Source organism: Diorhabda carinulata, chromosome 3 (genome assembly GCF_026250575.1).
Source record: "Diorhabda carinulata isolate Delta chromosome 3, icDioCari1.1, whole genome shotgun sequence".
In the NCBI taxonomy this organism is placed as follows: Eukaryota; Metazoa; Arthropoda; class Insecta; order Coleoptera; family Chrysomelidae; genus Diorhabda; species Diorhabda carinulata.
The window spans coordinates 30,079,007-30,105,613 of NC_079462.1; the positions used below are offsets into that span (position 1 = coordinate 30,079,007).

At 31.8% G+C, this 26,607-nt stretch overlaps 1 protein-coding gene across 2 annotated transcripts in view; it reads left to right on the forward strand.

The window, feature by feature from the left end:
- LOC130891736 (protein tincar) overlaps positions 1-26,607 on the forward strand; it is a 155,668-nt gene that overhangs the window by 61,036 nt on the left and 68,025 nt on the right. For both annotated transcript variants that reach the window (XM_057796644.1, XM_057796645.1), the window contains exons 4-5: positions 6,974-7,187; positions 24,658-24,915. In XM_057796644.1, the coding sequence (XP_057652627.1) occupies positions 6,974-7,187; positions 24,658-24,915 (472 nt within the window). The remainder of the gene's footprint in view (positions 1-6,973; positions 7,188-24,657; positions 24,916-26,607) is intronic.

The following is a 26,607-nucleotide window of genomic DNA, read 5'->3' on the forward strand; positions in this document are numbered from 1 at the left end:
TTTAGTGCTTCAGTCAATAGGACTAACTGATCTGCTTTAGAAAACCAGAATCATAAATCCAGACTCTATGAACGTTGTAGCCTAACCACAGGAAAACAAAATCCAGTCAATCGCAAATCAGTAATTTGAAAAACAAGAAAAGATGATTGGTATGCGTACGAGTAGGATGCTTCGATCTTTTTTCTACCGTTACTTACAGTTGAACAGTCGTAAAATTTGATGTAAAGAGAGAAAAAATCACGAACTCCACTTTGTTTAGAGATGCACTACACTGTAGGCGTTATAGTAAATAATATGTTAAAATATCATCATTTCTTTCCATTAGAGGTAACATCTACTCTGGCGCTACATCAAAGTAGTAGTGGAGAAGTATCATTTCATATCACAGCATACAAGACCTCATTTTCTTGTAAGGCTGACATGTTATCAGAGAATTTATAACCTCTATGGCTGCCATATCGATCAAACTCTGACTACCCCAATCACCCAATCCAGTACAATGTGTCTGAGAGATGATTAGTTGTAAGCTGTTGAATATATAGCTTCTTTAGAAGATATTATCAGCGTATTGGCGTGCATCGGGGACTTTTTCTGTAAGAAAGAAACAATAATATATCTACCAAAAATTATTATTGAAATTAGAATAACTATTTTTTGTCAGTTCAGGATTCTGCTACCATAAACAAGTAAATTTCATTATAAAACCATGTAAATATAGAAAAATAACTCTTTTGAATTGATGTTTAATCCATTTTATATCTGAAATATACAATAGTATTAGGTTGGTCATGCATTATAAATTTCCTTATTTGTCACGCTTTTCTGTTAATCGGATCTGCGTTTTGAAATACCCATGCGAACATCAGCACATGCGAACGCGAAATGTACAAAATCTGATCACGGTTTTTCACACACACCGTGAAATATTCAAAGTACACAAAGAGTTGTTTACAATTCTGTCGCTAACTTTTCAAAAGGAAAATTTTTTCTTTCTCCTTTTGAGCGTACGTTCATCAACAGACTTTCTCCTTGGCAAACAACTTTCGGTAAAACGACTAATCATCGATATTCGTATCTAGGAGTAGTAAAAATTATTGTCAATATTTCTTATACTTCAAACAGAAACTGAATAAAAACTTAGGTTGGAAGACTAGAAGGTAAAAATCTGCAAAGACATTGATTTACTTAACATTTCAAATCGATATTGACCTCTGGTGAACTTTTGACTCCACACCTTGGCCCCGAAGCAGTAATAGAATGTTAGGGTCGATATACACAACACGCCGATGACAACGGCATCGAACTAGATATTAAAATTTATCACTTTCCAAAGTTCATTGGTCATTATTAAATTTATTTTTTTTTAACAACGCACCAAACACAAAGTTTTACATTAGACTTTTCACATGTGCAAAAAGCGTCCAAACCTCTTACACGTTACATGTTTGTTTACATTGTCAAGACAAGTTATCAAGTAACATTCTTTGAAAATAAAAAAAGTCAATACTTGGTAGGTAAAGTTTATGTGAAGTCAACGAGAAGATAAATTTCTTTGCTGGCCAAGGCCAACCGATGGCATGAAAATTTATTGATGCATTAGAACAACCTATATCGAACTGATAAGGTTTGTTCTAATGCAAAATATGAAATCATTCCATTTCTTCTTTCTATCGGTACCCTGCAGATGTAGATGATTTAACATTAATAACCAGAACATGAAAGGAAAAGTGAAGAGCATTCCGCAATAAATTGAGAATAAACCAGGAGAAAAGAAAGTATTTGGTGCTAAGCAAACATAGAAATTGAAGTGGAAGAAAGCAGAAAATAAAAGACAGAAGAAGTTGGAAGCAATACTGATAAAATAAAAGGAAGAACGGACTGGAATGAAAGAACAGCGGAAGGAAGTAAAGCCGTGGGATATCTTATTTTACTTATCCAGAGAATTCAAAATAAGAATACACCTAACAATAATAAGCCCAACAGTAACATAAGAAAATGAAACCTGGGTTTTAACAATGGCGCAGAAGGAAGTAAAGTGGAAGGAATATCTTTGAGGGAATAATAACAAATGAAGAAATTTGGATACAAAAGAATATATAGAAATTGAAGCGAAAGAAAACAGAAAATAAAATATAGAAAAAGTTCGGAAGCAGCACTGTCAAATAATAATAATAATAAAATGAAGTAAATGAAAAAATAGCTGAAGGAAAAGTGAAACAACTAGCAGTCATATTTGGAAGATGGGTTTAATCAAATGAAGAAGTGCAGAGAAAAATATTTGAGGAAAAAATCAAATGGAGAGCTTAGGAAATAACCAGGAGCTGAGGAATCTTGGTAATGAACCTTCAGCAAAATGTTTCTCAAAAGTTGTACTGTAAATATATATTATATATCAGTATTCAGATTGTTTATTCCGGTACTTTATCAAGTCTTCAAAATTGTCTGTAAATAAAGTAATATACACTAAGCTGTTTCAATTACAATAGCGCAACCACGACAGTTTTTTATATAAATAATTCAGTTTATATTCTAAGCCATTTTCTACTTGAATAATCATCTTTGAAATAAGTAGTTACGATATTCAATAAATGAGTTATTGACTTCTTAATAGAAATGCGATGCTTTTTAATTTGTGTTTTACACGTTTGTGTAGAGATATGTACTCAATAGATATGAAGCACTCATTGAACAGTAAATCAACCATTTCGCTCTATTCAGAATTCTTGAAGCATTTGATGTACGTGGCGTGTAAAGATGTCCTTATATTCCGGCTTTATATCATTCTATACCATTCCGTGCTCGTGTCGTATTGTATGGAATATCTTCAAATTAAGGACCGGATTCCATTACAAGCCCTTAAATGATATTTAATTTCAAACAAATATGTGATAAAATGTTTGAAATATTTGATAAAACTGTAGAAATCGTTAAAAATGTAGCTAACAAAATGTCAGAGTTAAAACTTAACTTACACTTAACATTATGACAGAATAAACGATAAAATATAGTCAGTGAAATAACAAAGCTAGTACTTCGATAAAAGTGTTAAATCCCATAAAAAAATTTATGAAGCATACCCAAGCCGGCACTTTAATTAATCTCATTTTATTTTATTTCTGACAGGAAACAAGGTGTTAGTTTTCCTTGGGTATCCTGTAGTAAATTTTAGTTACTAGATATTAGAAAAACCTTTTAAACGTAGACGGTTTATGTAGAGATGCAGTTAATATATCGTTAGGCCTCATTCAGTGACTTAAAAAAAGAATTATTGGACTTGAGAAGCTTAGTATTAGTGCAGATTGATGTAATTGTTACAATGATAGAACGTTTAGATTTAGTAGCATTAGAATGCATCAAAGCGTATTTGCTATTGATAGTATTTTGAATAGAATTATTATATTATAAATATCCAAACATTAGTAGAGTTCAATGTCGAGGGCATGTTGCAAAATATTGGTAGTATCAGAGCATCAATCTATATCGTTCAATTAAGCATGCTTCGACTTCCATAGCTAACGCCTAATTTTTTTGAGAAGGTGGTACAACTGTTACATTTAATTAGAGAGAAATAAGTGATTTATAAAAAAATTCAGAAATTTGGAAAATATTAATAATTGTTATCAGCAGAAATAACAAAATCGACTAATATCGAAGAAAAAGTATCAACTATAACCTCTATATGAGTTCATTTCTTCAGATATTTTCCAAATTTCCATAATTTCACAAATTAAGTCGTTTTCCTGTGGAATTTTATTCCGCATATCACTGGTATGTTATTTATGTTGCGGGAACTGAAGTCGGAGTTAATTCGACTACAGAATTACTAATTTGTGCTTTGAACATTATGCAAACACTCTGAATATTCAAAATAACTCCATTTGTAGCCTGTAACCTCATTTTTTTAGATACCATTCCATCAATCTAATTTAAATATAAACTGGATTTGAAAATGCTGCGATATAATCGAATAAGTATATCAGTTTGCGGTTAAGAAATATTATGTGACAATAAAAAAGTAGATCTTTATATAAGCACAAACCTCATAACATTTCTAAAAAACTATAAACTTTTCTCTGTCTATTGAAAGATACTAATATTGATTCAAGCAAACCTCTTACATTGTTTATTATCAAGAGTTTCTACCAACATTAGCTTAGGGGATATATTCTCTATTTAAACCAAATTTAACCATCTAAAAGTATATATAAATGCTGAGATCCTTCAATAAATTTCAGGTCCTTCGCCTGTTATTGATTTGGATACGGTTCATCCAGTATCTTCCACGTTACTTCTCTGATCCACAGAATCTGTAGTCGTCTTTTTTCAATAGTTTGAGTTTCTGGATGCGTTCATTCTGGTGATAATATTCTGTTAGAACCTCTATTAGAAACTTTAGAGTAGTGCGTAGTTGTATTCCAATATTTTATCCTTTCTTATTATCTACTGTTTCCAATATTATATCAGTGCTAATTTCACAAAAACGCTCTCATTTCCAAAAGTTTATTTTGGCGACTTTCTTTGTTAGTTTATCACTTCTCATTTTCTTCTATTTCAATATGGCTTAGTTACCATCTCAATATGAGGATATTATTCGTACCTTGTTCGTTAAATATGCTTAAGCATTAATAAAGAATTTCGGAATTGATTACAGATAAACTCTATGACTACTGGTTAACAAGCTACAAGATGATTTCAAGAAGTGCTCTAAAGTGAGTCAGAAACTATTAATAGACAGTCATATCAGAATATTTATTGTGGGAAATCTTCTGGTCATATTCTCTTCAATCTCCTCTTTGCTTGTGGAATAGTTCTTCATCCCACGTTATGAATTGTTTGATTACCAAGGATCTCTATTCAATGTATGGAGTGTTTTGGATTGGAAGGTTTAGAGAATCTTCCTATTTGAAGGTTTATTGTAGACCCATAGCTCTATTCCATACGACCAGTTTGGTATGAATATAGTTTTGTATATGAGCAATTTATTTTCGAGTCTTAGTTAAAAATTTTTGTTGAGTTGCCAGTGGATATTCTTTAGTTCTGACTATTCGAAGCCAAATGAATACCATTCAGTAATTGATTAACTGAAACAACTTTAAGATGGTGTCATAGAAACTTACAATGTTAATGAGGCACATTTTTTCTTTAACTTTCAATCTGGTGAAGACAGTATTTTAAGTTAAGATTAAATAGCAATTTTTCCGTTTCGGGCTTTTTAAATACGTTCGTAAATCAGTACAACCCTGTTAGCCTCATTTTGCGTTCAATAGAAATCTCCATGAAGCCAGTCGCTGTTGCGTCCATAATCGAATAGATAGCTGGTATATGTGCAAACAGACATATATTGAGTATGCATATTGAAAGCGTCATTTCGTATACAGAACATTCGCGTTATACACCGTACTTGCATAGTATGTGTGTAAATCTCGATAACGAAAACGGATGCGTCGTTAGGATTCATGAAATTAAATTTGCGGCTAAGTTTCAACAGACAAACAATGCGGATAAAATAACTGGACGAAACTTATACTTAGAAGTCGCTTCATATACAAGTAGAGCTTTTGCTTTGCAGTTAAATATGGATATGGTTTATTTCCAATTTTATGTACTCTGATCATGTTCTATTACAATCTATGTGTTAAGTTGCAAGTCGAAAAGAATAGTGGGGATTGACAATTAACTAGGAGGTTGTTTTTTACAGGGAAATGTGAGTCAAATGGAGTTACTCTAACTTCACAAATACTCATTCCCATTGAAGGTCATGTTTATTCGGGCATATCTATGTTGACATATCAAAACAAAATAAATTCATCAAAGATTTTTTCTGAAAAGTTGTTAAATATGTAAAAAAGGAGCTATAAAGCGAACAAATGGTAACAATAAAGTTTTGAAATAGTTTATAACACGTTTCCAACGTTCCTTTTAACACGTTGAGACCCAACCAAACTTGATAAATTTTCCCATAGGCCCAAAAAATTTTTTTGTGTTCTCACAATCTATAAGGGGTGTGGATGTAAAGAAAAATGAAATAAAAAGTTTACCACAAAACTTTCCCCAAGGCCCGGAGCGTATACAAAAAACATAATATTTTGCACTTTTCATTCCAAATATTTTCATCATAGTTTTTTGAAGTTTCACCCTATTTGTAATATTGAGAAACAAAATTTGCTTTTTTATCCTTTGAACTATGATTTATGCTTTAATGTAAAGTGCACAAAATGTACGATGTGTTTTAAAAAATATTATATGAGATCAAGGTAACGTGAAGGTGACACAGATGGAAAATTTTAGTCAAATATTATTCGAATTATGTTGAAGAAAACAGCATGAAGAGTAATTGTTTTACAATGGAGTTGAAGATCATGCAAAAAAATCAAATGGACCAAATTTTTCAAGAGCCCAGGACAGTCCAACCAAACTGTAAAGCACATTTAAATACAGTCCCTTGGGCCAAGGAGCAAGTTTGTAATAAAATAAGTCGTGCACTCCTTAGGACAGATCTGGGCACTAGGGAAAGTTCAGTTGCGGGCCTATGGACCGCACTGGGGCTCAAAGTGTTAAGCTTATGGCAGGGAGAGAGACTCTTCTGTTTCTTTTAGTGACGAATGGCGACATTTCTATGCATGATGTTTCACGAAATGACCTTGATGTAGGAAAAATTTCTTCAAAAGAGCTGAATTATAGAAGGGTAGTGTGGTACCAACTGAAATAATAAGGGTAACAAAATGACTCGACAAACCAAATAGCTGATAATAGATTGGTAAAGATGCGGCTCTATCTTATAATTTGTTAGATGCTTAAGACCGTTAATTTACATAGAAATATGTACGGACCTTTTTCCTAAACTATAGTCTTTTATTCATTTAGAGTTTAGCTTATTCTAAAATATGAAACGTTCCAAAAGCCAGTGAAATTTCTTTTACCCAAAATTCCAATAAAGTATTTCTTACCTATTGAATATTATTTTTTGTTTCAGATTGGTAATTTGGCTAACGATGGGTATAAACTGGGTAAACAAGATGGAACTTGTAGCAAAGAACCGCCCGATTTGTTGAAAAATGGTAGTTGCGGATTATTTAGGTACGGTGGTCCAACCGCACCGTTCATTCATATCGCCATATCATTTTGTCTGCTCATTCCAAATTTGCTCATGGAAGCTAAACTCATCGAAGCCGGATTTTTATCCCAAGGTTGGTGATTGTGTATATATATAGTATTTTGCAGTAGGGGTTTGAAACGAACGTGGTTTTTTCTCGTGCCGAAAACCTCAAATTTCTCGTTAAATTTGAAAAACTCCGACTGAGTGCTAGATATTGTTGCATGAGGCCTATGGGGACAATTATTTATCTCATGCGCGTGTTTTTGAGTGGTGTAAGCGCTTTAGTGTCAACCAGACAGTCAGTTTTGGCAACACTGCGATAAAAAGCTCGTAAAAACGGCGAACACCCGCCGTACTCACCAGATTTGGCACCGTGCGACTTTTTTGTTTCCGAAGATAAAATCTGCTTTGAAAGGGACCCGATTTGAGTCAATGGAAGCGGTAAAGTAAAAAACGGCAGAGCTCCTAAAGGCGCTCACCAAAGAGGACTTCCAGCACTACTTCGATCAATGGAAAAAACGTATGGAAAGGTGTGTGGTGAGGAGAGGGGAATATATTCAAGGGAAGCATTCGAATGCAGAATAATTTTTATAATAAAACCCTTTTTAGTAACAAGTCTCGCCAGTCTTGTTATTTAATAGCCAGACCTCGTATCACAAGCACAATAAACGAAATGATACATATTATTTTAACCAAGGTAGATGTATGTCCTGTAGCTATGCTTCCAAAGATAAGTTGAATATATATAAATTTTGTTCAGCCAACACCACATTTGAATTGACTCTCCAATGTTGTGGGATAACAATTTGAAAGACACAGTTGATGGTCATAGACAAACATTAAGTTTTGATATATTATATCAGAAACATAGAATATATAAAACTTGCGTAAGGCCGGTCATGATATATGCAATAGAAACTAGAGCGGAGAACACAACCACTAAACGGCTCCTAAGAACAACAGAAATGCGAACTCTGAAGCAATAACAGGACATATGTTACTCGATCGGAAGAGAAATGAAGAAATAAGGGACATGTGTGATATTTAGGATATAGTTAGATGGGCAAGGAGCCGCAGAAGAGAATGGAGAGACCATGTTGACAAAATGCCAAATGAACGGTTAGCAAAAATTGGAAAGGAAAAGAAACCAGACACAAATCGACCTCCTGGACGACCACCTATAGTATGAAAGCTGGTCCTCAGCATCCCAACTACTCCTGGCAAACCCTTGATGAAAATACAGGACCTAGTCCTAACGTAAGAAGAAGAAGAAGAAGAAGAAACATAGCAAAGGTGTTATTAACTAAAAAGCTGTTCTTCCGTAAACGACCCTTCTACATTTCCCACTTGGGTTGAATTGGAATTTTTCGTTTCAATCAACTAAAGTTGCAAAACTTCATATTTGATTCGATACTCGTTTTTCCAAATTCATCGTTTTCATGTTTGTCATTTCTTGGATTCAAATTTTTATTTACCCATTAATGAATTTTTACAGTCCATTTAGTACAAGGTCCATCGATTTAACTTTAAAATAAATCTTTCAATCAATACTTCATTCTTACTGATTTTTATAATTATCCATTACTGTCAAAATAAATTCGTAATTCGTATGGACTTCTTCAAGCTATACTCAAATGAAGTGAAACCTTAGTTGATATGCTATCTATACAAATATTCCCTTTCCATTCAATTAATTTCCGTATTTCATATATGATTATATAATTTCATTATTGAATTGCTTTGTACATTCACTATTATATATATTATTAAGATGATTCATTATAATAAAATAATTTTTCACAAAAGCTTCTCTTGTTTTGACTTTAGTCTCTTTTTTATTTGTTGCTCGTTAGCAGAAACATTGTAGTAACCGTACTTGCGGTTTTGCTTTGAGTTAACTAACCAAACAAAAAGATCCGATACCACCCATCCGCCCTTTTCGGTCGACTTAATTGGAAATCCCTTTCAGTCAACACCAAAAAAACACAAATTAATCGATGTGACTTCGATGAACATGCTTCAAGTTAATTTGTACTGATAATACTAGTAATACTAGTAGTTTCTAAAAAGCAAATTCTAAATCTAAATGTACCAAAGTTTAACAATAAAGTAAGTAAATTTGGTTAATTTCTTTAATTTCTTATTTCTGAGACCTTTTGATATGTTATTGTTTCTAAATGTTCTTGATTTTAGGTATCTTCCGTTCCAAAATTCGTCTCTACTAAAATATGATATTGACACTGATCAAAATATGATATTGACACTGATCAAAATATGATATTGACACTGATCAAAATATGATATTGACACTGATCAAAATATGATACTGACACTGACAAAGTCGAAACGTCAAATTTTATCTATATTTTAAAAATTATCAGGCCTAAAATCAAGAACATTTAGAAACATAAATTTGGTTGTACCAACCTAAAAATGTGGAATGAGTTTGAGAGTTATATTCTAATTAGTTACATAAACCTACTACTGAATATGTAAAAAGAAAACAAGAGGCAATACAGAAAACTAAAACCAAGGAAGGCAGAACAGGAAATAACAGAAACAGTGAAAATCATAACAAAAAAATTAGTAGACGCACCAGAAGATTGACAAGTGCGATAATGAAACTAATGTAATAAAAAAGGGGAAGAAATTGCAACCAAATTACTGAGTGCAGTCAGCTAAATATACGGGGTCTTTCAAAGCATTCGCATACGAGTTATATCACTGCATTAAGCGAAAAAAATCGATTAAAAATCACCAAACAATCACATGTCTATAACACAAAGTTCAGCTAAATACTTTTATGGCGACCGCTCGATAGGGAGGAGCTTAAACGTTCCACAAGCTTTGATTGGCTAAACCTTATTGTTAATTTGCGATTAATCTATGCGTTATAGACATGATGTGATTGTTTGGTGATTTTTAATCGATTTTTTTCGCTTAATGCAGTGATTATAACTCGCATGTGAACGTTTTGAAACAACCAAATACGAGAATAAACACACTAAGAGACGAACTAGACAAACCCCTAGAAGATTCAGACTAAACAGATGAACAATAGATGTGAACTTTAAAAATAAAAAAAGCTGAAGAAGCAATAATAGAATACGGAGAGATACACCGGTTTTTATAAATCTTGAAAAAATATTCGATCGACTCAATAAAAATTACTCCGAAAACAGAGGATATATAAGGAAAACCAATAAACGGATTAAGAATTTTATTTAAACAGAAGCAGAGTTAAGATGCATCGAAAAAAAAAAAAGGAATAAAGAAATGATGTATACTTAATCCATTGATTCCCGTAATACTACATTAAGGAATAAAAACCAAAACGACAAATAAAACAGTATAAAGTCGGACTCTAGAAAAAGGAAGACATTAAAATTTCGGATATAACATAATAATAATGACAGATGAGGAAAATTTTGAAAATGTACAATTATAGTCTACAGATAAAGAATATGAAAATAAATTAAATAAAACCAAGACGATGATGATAAAACTAAAGGAGAAAACACATAAGATAATGTAAGAAGAATCAATAGGTTGAATAACTTGTCATGACATCGATACAAGATTAAAGACCGAAACAAAAATCACTGGAGCAGATATGAAAAAAAAGATTCACGCAATGAACTGTTCCATTAAACTGTAGTATATTTCTTTATGCTCATTATTAGATACAAATCATATATTTAATCTAAAATTAAATGATTAATATCTTTTATAAGCATCCATTATGGAGATTTAGTGATATTATATATGATAAAATTATGTCTAAATTATGATTCAGAAAAATAACAAATATGGATAAACTTGTCACATCACAAGTTTATCGATATAGTCACATGTACATTATTTCACGAATTAAAAAGTTTATTGGATCCAGGACGGATGTAACGTGTCTCAGAGATCAATAATCCCGTTTTATATGCTAAACAGGACGGAAATAAGCCAATGTTCAAAGAGTTGCTCAAGTGAACATAACTGTAGTAATAAAGGATCACATATCTTACATCTCTTCATCTGGTGATACGCAGATTAGCTTCACTAAGTACATCTCAACAACGAATTTAGACTGAAACTAAGCATCGAGAAAAACTGTATTAAGCTGCTGAGTATGGAGGTAGATTGGTAAAACAATAAACCACCTTACATCCATAATAATATCATTAAATGTTACACAGATGAATTCATAACCATCACAAAAGCGTGCGATGGTACTAAATTAACACTTATGATTGCAAGGTTTCTGTCTGACAGATATACTTACTAATTAAAAATGACAAGAAATGCGGCACATCATTAAATTGTCATCTTCTCACAACTTATATGGTGATGTTAAAGAGAACGTGAAGTAATTAAATAAATACAATCTGATCACATAAAGGCAATGGATTCGTAAGTAGTATGAACGAATTTTATTGGCTGTAGTATGAAAATTCAGATATTAGAAAGAGTTTTACAAGAAGGGGACGTAACCGGAAGAGAATTTGAGGTTAACCAAATTAAATTTGTATCAGTACTGCGTCATGAAGCACCTGTTGAGGTTAAGTCCAGCAAAAACTAGCGACGGTAGATTATGTGAGGCAAAAAGAAGAAATCCCAATTCATCTAGATCTAGAATACCTTTCCGTTACCAGTAGACTGCTGTATATAAAACTTCTTGAACCCAGCACAAGCAGCAGACTTTGTTAGAATTCTGTAACTGTAAGACAAGCTACAGATGATGGATAGTTTTACTAGAGGGCCCAATAAACTCAATGTTTATATATATTTTTTGATTCCTTGATAAATAACTACTAATTGGATAACCTAAATGTGATTCTAGTGTAGTATAGTATAGAAAGAACATTCAAATGAATTATTTTTTCATTTACCTTTGAAAATATTCCATTTCATAGAGAGATAGGTACTTCAAATTCTATAATTGTTATCTACAACAAAAGAGCATATACGAATGAATGAATACTCGTAGCCTAGTCTCGTATTCGTATATTCAGTGATTTGAAAACAATGTCCAATGATGAACTATTATCAACCATTGACGGGAGTCTCTGTTTTATTTCAAATTGTTAACCAACGTTTCTTTCATATATATAATAAAAACTTGCCAGCTAGCAGTCGCCGATTTGATCAATTGAAAGTTCTCTGTGTATTTCTTTATTTTTCTACTCCACACGTGAAATAATTTGCGATTTGAAAAATACTTTTTGGCGAACACTATAATAATTAATCCATTGACCTGCACACAAATCGTTCTGAGGGTACCTCAATAAATGTTTCCTTTACCTCTCATTCTTTCGAATATTCCTATTTTATGTAAAAAAAATCCTTACAAAAATGAGTTCTTTACCTCAACTCTAAGGGGTCGTTTTATTATTTAAGCTTTCCATTCAATTAACTTAATTAAAATTGAGTTTACACTTAATTAGCGCAATTCTTGATGAAAAACCATATAAATTCGTAAAAATAAAATAATATATGATTACTTGTAATGATAAGTATTATCAATTTATATTATTATTTTTATGAACGCACACCTGCACTAGGTACTGTCAAACACTTTTACGCAAATTATGCAAAAAAGTTATTACCAACTATTTCTCCAAATTTGAAAAATCAGGAATTTTTTTAGTATACCTTCAATCTCTGAAGACTTAACTTGGTTTTCGTCAGACAGTGTAATTGTGAGTGTTGGTGTAATGCAGTCACGTCAAAGATACGGCCCGCGGGCCGCTTCCGGCCCATGGGCCGTATCAATAAGGCCCGCGATCGCAATGTGTCACAGAAAGAAAAATCTAAAGAATTTAAAACTTTTAGTTTTCATTTGATTCCTCTACGGATGTTTTAAATACTCGTACTCTCAAGGTTACGAATGTTTGTAAGTAATTTCAAGGGCCGCGCGTGCCTAGTCAAGCATTCTATTGACAGGTACTACAACAGCAAATGTTATTTATTTTGTAATTGAGCATTTTATAGCAGAATACGAACTCAACTCTGTGGGATTCCACTGTATAATTCATCAGGAATCATTGGCATCCAAATATTTAAAAATGGACCATGTCGTGCAGCCTATAATTACAATTGTAAATTTTATATGGATCAGAGGACTGAATCACCGATTGTTCAGGCACTTTTTACTATATTTGGACAAAAAGTTTTCTGATGTCCCTTTACTCACCGAAGTTCGTTGGATCAGAAAGATTTTTTGCATTACGTGACCCTATTTAAGCTTTCATGTTAGAAAAAGGTAAACCAATTGATTATGACGATGACTGGTGGATTGATTGTGCCTTTTTGGAAGATATGAATAAACACTCGACTGATCTGAATATAAAGTTACGGGGTAAAAATCTGCTTGTCACTCAAATGTATTCATATATTCAATCCTTTGAAACAAAGTTGAGGCTGTGGGAAAATCAGTTAAAAAATCAAACTTTAGACCATATCCCTCATTTAAAATCATTTGGCACAGTGTACCAAAAAAACAATTTTATGAATATTCTCAACTTCTGCAAAATTTGATTATGAAATTCAACAATCGTTTTGAAGACTTTCTCAACATGAATGAAAGGGAATTTCTAATTTTCAACATTCCATTTAATTTTGAAGCTTCACAGGCACCAGTTGATTTTCTAATGGAGTTAGGATAGATCTTCAATCGGACAGTATGTCGAAAGAAAAATGTGCATGTTTGGTAGCACCTATTTATGTGAGCAGATTTTTCCCGTTATGAAAATAATAAGAATAGACATCTCAAAAGACTTACGAATGAACATCTCCAATCAATTCTTAAGAAAACTACAATCAATATGATACCTGACATCAATGAGCTTGTCAAAAACAAGAGAAGTTACGTATCTGGATCCTCGAGCTCAACATCAAAATCAAAAATTTCTTTGGTGATTAAATGAGAAACTGAAATACAAAAGCGACCGTTTCAAGTTGATCTATAGAGCTAATGTTTTGTGAGGATTTTGTTCACCTGAAATAGGAATATGAGATGGTGAGGGCTAGAAAAAGAATTAAAGTATTATAAGCAATTCTTTAAAACTCGCCACGGTATACCAGCTTTGCTGCTGGAACTCTCGGATACTTTTCATTGTCATTCAAGTAAGAATAAATAAATTATACGTGTTTCTTTTTCTATCATCCTTTATATTCATTTAAATTCAAAGACAAAGCTACGTTATTATATGTCAAAATATGGGTGAATAATAAACAAATTGATATATTTGATGTTAAATCGTAATTTCATTTGGCATACGTTAATTTTACAAGTTCCCCTAGGAAATGCTATCATTACTAATACCTTTACGTAAACTTGTATTAAATAGAACGTCCGTACATGGTTGTTCTATAGACATAACGTTAGTATGCATGTGTGCAAATCCAGCAGGCAATGGAGATATTATTGATTTTATGTTAGAGGTATGGGGCACGTTAAGAGTGCTCTCTCAATCTTCCTTCTCGTTTCGGACGTTTCTGCGGTAGCCAACCATCACTCCGGGTACGCTTAATAGCGAGTAATCGCTAAAACGCCAACATAATGAAACTTGAAATGTTTACAGCCGTTTGCAGGGTGGCTTCTTAGTGGTTTCTCAAGAAAATTGCTTTCCATGCATTACAATCATTATTGTTCAAATTGCTTCCATTCGATTTAGAATAAAATGTAGATTTACAGGATGTTTACATCAATCATATTGTAGATTTAATATGTTTGATCTATAAAATAACATAAACTTGTGAAATAATACCCCATCAATTTTTAGTTACGGTTTCGGAATTATGCTCTATTAAATGACCGAGTTTTAGAATTTGGTAACTGTAAACTAAAAAAGTACATTTAGAAACGTTTAACGTTTATTTTTTATCGAATAAATAACCATTATATAATTTGGGTCCTTCGTACTTGCGTCTTCACCAATTCAAATATATAACCGATAGTTGTACGCATAGTTTCTCGTGGAAAATTTCATTTAATGACTCCACTTTTGAAAAAAATGATGTGAGCTTTCACGGGATGACTGGGAGATGTGAAATATCGAATTTATCATTAATCCATAACCTGTAGTTCATTATATTAGATTTATATTAATTTCCAGTTGAAATTCTTCTTGGAGAAATGTATTTAATGGCATTGATTTATTTTTCAATATAAATAGTAGTTTATTTTTATCGGTCCTAGAAACTATTGAACCTCTGCGGAAATAATCTCTCACGTCTCACACACTACTACATATAGTCTACGTATAGTACATAATATTCAATTTTACGAGGTCTGGCTATTAAATAACGAGACTGCGAAGTCTGTGCGAAATTGTTGCCAAAAAATCTGACTCCGGACCAAAAGCTCTTGCGTCAACGTCTACTTAGACTTCCTTGAAGGGTTAGAATAGTTAGATGAAAATCTGCTTTGAAAGGGACTCGATTTGAGTCGATGGAAGCGGTAAAGCAAAAAACGACAGAGCTCCTAAGGGCCCTCACCAAAGAAGACTTCCAGCACTGCTTCGATCAATGGAAAAAAGTATGGAAAGATGTGTGGCAAGGAAAGGGGAGTATATTGAAGGAGAGCATTCGAATGTAGAATAATATTTATAATAAAGTGATTTTTCGTATCAGTCTCGTTATTTAATAGCCAGACCTCGTAAAGGGTGGCCACGGCCTTTATCGACACGGCAACAATGAGGCTTACAGGCCTATGTTTCAAATAAAAAAAGAATGTATATCTTCTATAGTGGAATATATAAAATTCATTCTCTTTATGTTACTATATATAAAATTAGCAATAACATAAGAATAGAATGGTATATAATCTTGATGTTCAGCATATTTTGAACCTCAATCCATAACACCCACAACATATTCAAGAAAGAAATAAACATATTCTATAATCCTTAAGAAACAAAACAGAAACTAAACATCAAAACAAAAAACATTTTTCTTCACCATATGTACAAGAACTTTCCCAACAACTGTCATAAGTCATAAAGGACATACATTATTCAAAATATTTCACTAAACTAAAATCTAAAACACCCAAAAAGAAGAAGAAATATTATATATCAAGTACCTTATAATGATTGTGACGCTGTTTGTATAAGGCAAACATCACAGTGTTTAGAAAATAGACTAAAAGGTCATCAATACGATGAAAAAAAATAAAACTGCATTAACAAACCACGAAATATTAAAAAAATTAATAGTTCATATACATAAAAAGAAAAAGCTATAAATGATAAGAAAGACCTAAATAATTTAAGTAAAATTTATAGTTCCATTTTTATATTTCAATACAACAGGATGGCAACATATTTTTGGAATTTAAAAACTAAGAAAAAATTTTCTTGTTAAAACAGATTTCTATTTTGAATTTATTTTTATTTTGATATTCTTGATGTATCTATTGATTCATGTAACATGTAAATTGTCAGTGTTAAATGATATTTTGATTAAAAATGAAAGTAGAAATATTATGAATAATAATGTGGAATATTATATACTTTAATATAGATAGAGACCTTAAATTTAGATACTTTATCAACAAAACTATAATTTTTATTACGTAGCCCTTAATGAAAATAATCAGTAACGTTAACCTACAAAATATATTTATGAATGAAGTGATTTCTCATTTGCAAATAAATTTAACAACAACTTTAACTATTTCTTTGGTGTCTTATTCACACAATGCACAATTTTTCACTAATAGAACAAACTATCTTGGGATCTATCTATATCATCCTTCTCTCGATCCATGTCTATTCTCTTATTCTTTCGGAAAACTACCTCTATTATGTCGTCTCAAAACAGTTTTATGATTTCATGAGACTCTGTGATTGAAGCTTTATTTCAATCTAAGACTCTGGAAAGCACCTGTTGACTTTTGAATTTTTAACCATCCCAGTAATGTCTTGCTTTGTTTGAAATTAAAAACATTTGAGTGGGAATATATTGTAGCGCTCCTGATGAAATTTTTTATTAGAATCACATCGTTGTCCACAGGAGATTTTAAATTAGTTACGAAAATATTTGAGATTTAAGATTTTCTAATTATTCTCATCGTTGTTGGAATGTTGGAAATAGGATTGATAGTCATCCCATTTTTAACGTCAAACATGACACTTAAATAGTTTAGGAATTGTTTAGTGCAGATAAATTTTGACCAAACTGTATGCTGAAGTATGACGATTCTTACTAACTCATAAAATATTAGCATATGATACAGAAAACTATGAATATTTACCTGATTTTTGTACTTTTTATTATTGTTGTATTCTTATAATGAAAATGTGAGTTTAAGTAATCAGTGTTTATAACACGAATATAGGAATACTGAACATACCTTCTAATAAGAACAATTTACAAGCCTACAACTGCTAAACGAATTTACATAAAAAGTCTGATAGAACTGCGGACCAAAAGTGATTTATCGTGGGCAACTTTCACTACTATTTGTGTATCATTAATCAGGCTAACAGCTTCTACAAGTCAAGATTTCTGTTCAGTATTTCTCGATCCGCTTCCAATGTCCACTGATTTCCCCCAGAATCCGTCTCCAGAAGTCTTCTTGTTTCTGTCTTGTTTGGCTTGGTTTCACCAGGACGTCTTCGTTAGACTTATTATTACTTCATAAATCCCTACCTTTGGTTTTGTTTGTTTGTGTTGATTCTGATTGAATTGTTAAAGTGTTAAAGTGCTGCTATTTTAGAAGCTTCATAAATCTTGTTCTGGAACCTCGGGTTCGACATATCTTCATTCTGAGACTTCTACACCCATATATTCGAACTCTACTACTCATTCGATAATTTTGTCATTGATATCACCATATTGAGTGAATGTCCTACTTATTAAACGCTTTTAAGGGACTCACGGGTCGTTTTATATTTCTGCGATAGAGGTCAGATCATCAGTATAGTAAAAGATCTCTCTATCATCCATTCTGTAACCTTACAGCTCATGTACTTTTTTTCAAAATTTCGTCTATGAGGATATTGAAACTGAATGAATCTAGATGAACTCATTGTTTGATTTCACTCCTACCTGTATTGGTTTGGTGATTTAATGACGTGATTTTGTTCCCTTTATATATGTTTTCAATTATTTCAATTATAAAATAAGACGCGTGTCTTCAATAAATAGAATATATAATGACCTTAAGTTTGATACAACAGTATTTCTATGTCGAGCTTATCTTTGGTAGTGTAGGTGTGTAGGTTTTTAACTACTTCATCCACAACTCTTCCATATTTACTGTTAGATTTATTGAGTTTTTTAATAAATTAGCTGTATAGGTAGTTGAGATAATTGAAAAACTGATTTTAATAGAAGTACTTCCTTTTCATATTTTCTCTACATGTGATCCAAGCACCAAGAAACATTTTATTGAAGATACAGAACGATTTTTGTGATCTGTGACAAGTTTATGATCAACAAATGCTTAAAAAAATTACAGACTTTGTTTAAAATACTTTAAAACGTAGTAATTAGAGTACAGTACATTGTGTGTTATGTATGTGATAACAATTTGAAAAAATAGTCAGAAAGTTGAAAAATAAGAGTTTCAATTTGCTGATACATAATATAGAAAGTTCCAAGGAATTGTTTCTGTCATTTGACTAGTCATACTATAAATATTACCGGTTTCTGAACCGTCAGGTCACTTGGCTCAAAGAAAGTAATTTTCAATCGTATTCAGTCAAAATGTGAAAGAAGTTCACTGCTCTTCTCCAACAATTTGGAGATGCTAGTGATCAGCAAGGTGAGCGTTTCCATCGAAACATTAAAGTGATAAAAAAAGGTTGCTAGAACGATTAACATTATCGAAAAACACGCCAAAAAATGAGCTGCACAAGGAATTTTAATGAAACAAGAAATATAATTCAAAACTCACCTGAAAAGTGAAACATACTGTACTTCGATTCGGTTAATAAAAACCTATAAAAAGATTTGCTGTTGACAATTTTCGAAAATATCTTTTTCTATTGGTCCGTGTTTTTATCGACATAGCTCTTAAGCAAATTTAGTCTTTAGTGATATAAAAATCAACAGAATAACCACATTAATAAAGTTATATGTTGAGTGAATTACATACTGAGAATATTAAATTAAAATAAGACGTGGTTTCTCTACGTGAAAAGGGTTATTCAAATTCTAGTTGGAATTCGCCGGGAATGTCTTATCTGCAGAAATTTAGTGTTCTCATCCTAGCGAGCAATGCCAACGACAGGTTTATTGAATATATGATATGACGTGACAAGTAGATGTATTTTGAAATAAAGAAAAATGTTATTTCAGGAGATATTGATGAGATTGGCCTGTCTTTGAAAGCTTTTTAAGGGGTAGTTTTTTTATTTTCGATAAAATACGGAAAAATTTTCCCTAAACAGTGGATAAAATAGATTCAATAGTCCGAAAAATGTTTCAAAGGGGTAGTCGAAACTAGGAAATTTACTTGAATATGCTTTTCCTTTTATTCCCGATTTAAGAGAACTTGTATATTATACATCTGCATATGCTCTTCATTGATAAACAGATAAACAGTTTATCTTAAGTCGTGCGTGTAGTGGGTGTAGTGGTAGTATAAACAGTGTGTTCAGTATGAATATCACCAACGGTTCCCAAAATTCCAACTTAGCAATGAAATATATCAGAAGCTTTTAATGTGAATACCATTATAAGGAAATGTCCTAACAATACCACAGGAATGTTTAAGTTAGAAGTAAGACTGAGACAACATGGACAATACATAAATGAGTACAAATATACAGGGTGTCCCACGGCGAATTAAAACTATCTGTATATAGGAAAATAGTAAAGGTTTTCGGATACGGTCTTTTCAACTAAAATATTTGATGATGAGATTGCCGACTCCTGGTTCTACCGAAAGTCGACTGTAACTTGGTTATTTTAAATAGAACACCCTGTATATTAATATATTTTCGAAATCTACATAAAATTTTAGTATACTTTTGTATGAAAACTTAGAAAAATGTATACTTTTTGAGTTATTGATTTTTTTGTAAAAAAATTGACCGTTGCAGACCCGTATTTTTACGAGGATACCTTTAAGGTAAAGAAAATGGTTTCTGTTCGGTTTTTTTTTGGCAAGGTCATATGTATTTGAATCTATGCTGAAAAATTTTTCATTTTTCACAGGGTATTCAAAGTTTAACTTCATAAATATGAAATTTCTCAATTCTTTTAAATAGAACCACCCGGTTTTTCCTATTTTAATGCATTCAGGGGTAAAAAATAAAGCAAATTCATGTATACTTTTGTATATTTTAACAAGTTTTAATTTTTTATGTATACTTTTAGTAGGCTTTGAAATAAATGAGACTGATTTAACTGTCATTAGTCAATCGTTGATACTCAAATTTGCTCTCACTACATGGTTACAAAGTTGTTACAAGAACATGGGCTTTATTTGCTGTAAGATATCCAGAGAGACTACGTATGCGAGTTTGGTCGTGGTCTATCTGCGCGTATACTAAAATTTCACGTAGATTTCAAAAATGTCTTAATATACAGGGTATTACATTTAAAATAACAAAGTAACAGTCGATTTGCGGTAGAACCGAAAGTCGATCATCTTCGAAAATATTTTAGGTGAAAAGATCGTATCCGAAAACCCGAACATAGAAATTTTCATGATTTTACCATAAGTATTTTGCCATATACAGATAGTTTTAACTCGTCGTGGGACACCCTGTATAGTAATGGAAGGTAATTCTCAAAGACAATCAGGCAACTTTTCAACAAAACTGTACAGTGGAAAAGAAAACTGCTCTTGAAGAGGTAGTCCAATTCGAATATTCAGGAGTAACAAGTATCAATGAAGGAATTCATTCATTCATTCAAAATATCACCAAGATCAGCGGAATCTTGAATTTATAAAATAGTTGTACGTCCAACAGTGCTCTGCTGCTCCCAACTAGGGATATTATTGAAAGAAGCTACAAATAAATTGAAAGTGAAGGAGGGAGGATAAATATTGAGAGAAAGGGATCTAAAGAAAAAGAACAAATGAAGAAATAATGATTGTTTACGACTAACCACCAATCTTTCAGGGCACAACGAGCTAGTTGGATGTAATATGCCCCCGGAATGAATAATAATAGAATACCAAAACGGTTATTTACATTATTTAAGTCCGAGAACTGATTTAGTACGGTACGAGATAGATGTTTATGGACGAGGCGACGAAGGAGCCGAGTCAAGAATATCTAATCGTGTACCGTGTAATAATAACTTCTTGAACTTTAATTCGGAGACCCAACGGAAAACGTAGTGCTCGCTTATTTTTCAGAAAAATCTAAAATCTGGAAAAGTTCTACTTTATGGTCTACATTTTCTATGATTAAAGGTACTCTCGCAATAAAACAAGATGTTAACATTAACAAATGTCCAAAACTCATCAACTACCTGAAGAAAAAAATCAAAGGGAACACTGCAAAAAAATCAAAAACTTTAACCAGAGAAAATATAATAGAATTCTTGTTACATTCTTATGCATCGTCTAAAAAATATTGTATGCCGCAGCTGAAATACTACTTTGTTGGACTCGTCTGTTGCTCGCAATTTTCAGATTCGTCCAACAAAGTAGCACTTTCAGTCCTTGGCATACAAATAACTATTTCCGAAAGAATGACTGATAATTCAAATGAAATTGCTGAGAAAATTGATGAAGCAGTAGGGAAAATTAAAAAGTGATGATGAAAATGATACAGTAAAGTGCCATTTTCCGGATCCAAATTAGTACTGTAAAGTCGTGTTTACAGTACAGTATGAAAAAAAGTTATTAACAGCAGGCTAAGGAGAAGAAAAGTAAGACTAAAGATAAAACGGATAGAAGAGGCGCAGGACAGGATCAAATGGAGATATTTTGTAAAGAGGATCAAGCCAACACTATGACGAACACTCTGAAGCCATAGGCCTACGTAGACTGCTTACGCTGTTATCTGTAAATCTTATATTAGAATTAAATCCGATAGGTAACTTCAAACGCACTGTAAATATTTTTTGCATATAATTCATCTAAAATACTATAAAAAATCACCTAATTTTGTAATAGAAAAACCAGCGCGTTCGTCATAATTTTAAATGTTTTATTACTAATGATTATTAATCTAGTTCACCTAGTAATCGTGAGTTATACTTTGAAGTAGGATGAAATATGAATATATTTGGTAATAATGACATGAGTGACTGATTTTTATTTACCTTGTACCTGTTTTTTGGAATAAATCTCCTGTAAAAAGAGATTTATTAAATGGATAAAAAGGTTTGAAAAGTAAAAAGAAATTTATAATACTTGCAATGATCTCGCATTTTGACGAATGAGCTACGGAGCACACACCAATTTTTGAAAAACTTTCTTATGGTATGAAGATATGGATTAAATGTAAAAATTTTTGTTTGAATTTAAAAGAACTATAACTTTCAATGAAATTCTTTTGTCTAAAATTCACTGTTTCCCCAAATTCAAAGTAAAATTATTAATAAGTAGTTCAATAGTAAGCGAGGGATAACTTATAGTGTAAATTAAAAAAATGTCTTGGACTATACGAGAAGTGTTACTGTAAATTCTCGAGGGGTGATTTAGAACAGTACATATTTCTTTAATATGAATATATTATGGTAAATATAAATATTTCATTATGAAATATGAAAAAAATATCTTATTATCTTACAAAACAAATAATAAATGTACTAATCTTCTTATTCTTTTATACCCCTTATTCGTAGTGGTCCGGCTAAAAATATGATTTACTTCCTTCCCCGATAAAATTAACCGAAGTGGAAGCATTGTACTGCTATGATTAGATTAGTTTCCTATAAACCTCATTTTGGCACGCCAAAAGCATAAACTTTTATAAATTACGTATCAAAGTAAAAAATATCTCTCAAATCGGATATTTTCAGCTTCCAATGTAATATTGAAGTTCTACTGACAAAAAAACAAACATAAAAATAGTGAAGGTAACTCCAATAGCAAACTAATATCGGATATTAACTTTTCAATATGTTCGAATGGGGTACCTACTTAGTTTACAGAAGTTCTTTGCCGATTTAGACGAATGGAAATTCTTTATTTCAATCTCAAGTTGCTAACACAAAAAAATTTTTCATTTAATGGTTGAATCTCAATTACTTTGTCTAATGAGAAAGAACAATTCATATTCCGATATTTGAAGCATTGTTTTATATGAAAAAAATCACGTTAGCGCGTATGATGAATTTTTACATATACGCCATATTTTTTTGCCTATATATCCACAGTTTTGAACTACTTGTCCGGATTTTTCAACAGTTAGATATATTTTTGTGAATAAAGAAATACCATCGACGACAAATAATTTTGTAACAATATTCAGATGTGATTATACTTGAAAGTTTGCTAAATACTTTAGATGAAGACGTAAAGATATATTGAGGGTACCCAATAATACCCGGAAGAGCATTAAGAAGCTTTTGTAGAGCACATCCGTGAGATGTAAGACGGCGCAACTCATTACTAGTTTAGTTATCTATGATCTTGTTTCGTTTTTTTTCCTTGGAATCAAGTTTATGTTGAAAACGTGTAGTTGTCAAACTTTGTTTTCTACTCAAAAAAATGCTATTGAAACTGTTTTAATGTTGAAAACAAAAGTTACGATATGGAAAGATCTCGGGTCTACAAGTGGTTTGTACAGTTTAAAAATAGAGACATGACAAACCTCACTAAGAACCCTATCAACTCTCTCCATCGATGGAAATTCGAGATCTTGTGCTCACTGACCATCGACTGACAACTCAACTCAAACATCAGTGAGTTGTAGGTTATCTTAGAGCTCTGAACATGTCGTACTTTGAAGTAATAGCCTGAAACCAATCCATTTTTTATGGTATTTAGACGTGGTTATTACCTACAATAAAAGCAATAGTTTTTGGCTAGCATAGCATTGAAAAGATCAATAAAAATCAATTTCTATAGATGAGTACAAAAAATACACACTATGAAGATTAATTTAAAGGTGGAAACTGTCGTTTTATATCCAATTTGAATTTTCTTTTGAATAAGACGAAATATAATGGGAACATATTGTCTATCTATAGAATAAAAAGAAGTTGCCGTTCTTTTATTTCAATTCAATCTTAAGCCAGATTACCAGGTCCAGAGTTTCATAGCTGTTGGAGATTATGAAATATACTTTCTTCCTCTTTATCTATCAATCTTTTGTTTGATCTTCTATTTCTCCCCATTCCATCCCTTTTAATAGCTACTTCTTTCACATTTTCTTCTATAATTTTTATCTTATACTTCAGATATGAGAAACAAGGATAATGTTTCAATCAAAATACAAAGCAATAAAAGAATATTTAGAAAATTATTTACGCAACAGTATTATTTGAAGAAGCTGTTTCGAGCAAAATAAAAACAAATTTTCTATTCTAATATTCGAACATATTATTAAACATTTTAGATTTTAGGAATAAAATTTGATCCAACAAAAGCATCACGTTTACTGACTGGGAATTTCTGGGAATATAATTAATTCCTTATTTTTCAGATAAAGTATGGCATACAGATTTAGACTTTATCGTAACGCATCGGGAACGCGTTTTTCTAAATTTCAAAACGTCGAATTCAACCATTTTGTTTACAACACCTTCTATTCAAAAAGGAGTAGCACTACCGACAACAGTAGCTACAAAACCAAGTGCCATGCCTTTTGTTAGTGCGCCAGTTGTAACCCACACGGTTATCAAAACTTTGAAGGATATTATTGGCCATGAGAATCATACAATACTAGAGAACAAGGATTTAGGTGAGTGTAAAAATTATTTTTCCAGCTTGTCTGTCTAGACTTTTCTATTCATTAGGTATGAAAAATGTAATATTTAAAATTCTTCATGTTTCATATTTCACTAGACCAATACATTGCGTTCAACCTTCCCTGTTCGATTTCTTTTTTAAAATTCAGAGTAACTGTGATCTGCCTAATAGGTGATAAGCATTTCATATGAATGGATGGAGGGCTTGTGGAGAATTACTCCAGCGAGTAACCTCTTTCAAATCTTAATCTGGAGATATCTTTGTTCATCATTCATATCTGATGGCAGCAGGCGTTTCAACATTCGCACTTTACTTGGATGCGCTGACATTCTTTCACTATATTTAACACTAAAACGTTTTATGGCTTCTTTGATGGACTCCATAATATTGCACGCAGCACTTTGTTTTAAAAACTCTGAGGGATGGTGGTATTGGAGTTATTGACGGTACCTCATATTTCTACAACTTACGTTATCTATGGACATTTATTTTAGTTTGATGTCTACTTCTCACACTTTGTAAACAATTTTCTTGAATACCGACTTCACATTTTGACTTAAATCAATCGCAAAAAAAGATTTGTTGTGTGCGAATTAGTTCAGTGTTTTTATACGATGTTCTTTATATTTTTCAGATAAAGTTCGATCCAGTTTGAAATTTCTGAGAGTTCCAATCGGATATAATATTGTATCAATACATTTTTTAATCCAGAATCATTGAAACTCAATTAAATCGGCTCTAAGTTTCAACTTTCGCTGTATTGTTAACTTCAAACAAAATCCTGCTTTATTAAAATTTAATGAAGTGGGAACTCAACTCGGAACGAATATTAAACCTTGTAGCTTTGAATACACGAAATTAAAAATAAAGAAAAAAACATTATTTACCACTGTATTTCGTACTTCAGTTCAAACTTTAATTAAAAAAGTATATATTCATGAGGTACTGTTAATAAATAGAAAGGAAAGAAGTTATTCAAGAAGACTCTCATGAAGAAGCATATTTGAATTTTATGACTGATGTAATTTCTATTCTCAATTTTCTTGGGATACAAAAGAGAATGACTTGATATTGATATAACCACGTAATTGAATATTAGATTGTGTTGAATGGAGAATTGATAATTACATTATTGATTTATTTCTGATTATATACAATGTTTAGAAACATAATAATTGGAATTATAGGCAATAGCTCAAGATTTAATATCAATCAAGTCAATTTTAGTAAACAAAAATCTTATCTCATTGTGACTAACTTTTATCACAAGCAATAGTACTTTTGTCATATATGTATGTGGTACAAGTACTTTTCTCTTATTACCTTGAAAAAATATAAAGCTTAGACCACATCTAAAGGGGAGTAGCGAAAAATCTATTAGGATTAACTATTTTCTAAGCACTTTTCTGAAAATGCGAATTCAGTTTTTCAAAAATCGATTTTATTTCATGCATTCCTATTCTTTATAAATCACTTTCTGTTTCTTTTTTCTTGTTTTTCATTTGATTTTAATTCAATTAAACTGTCGATCCATACTAAAATCTAGAACGTGAAGACCAAGTTTTGTATCGAGTGTCAAATAGACATGAATAATTAAAAAAAAGACATTGAATAACGCTGTTTCTCGTATTGAGAATTGAGAGTAGAAAGAGGACGATTAAATTTTTTGAGTAATGAAGGGGGT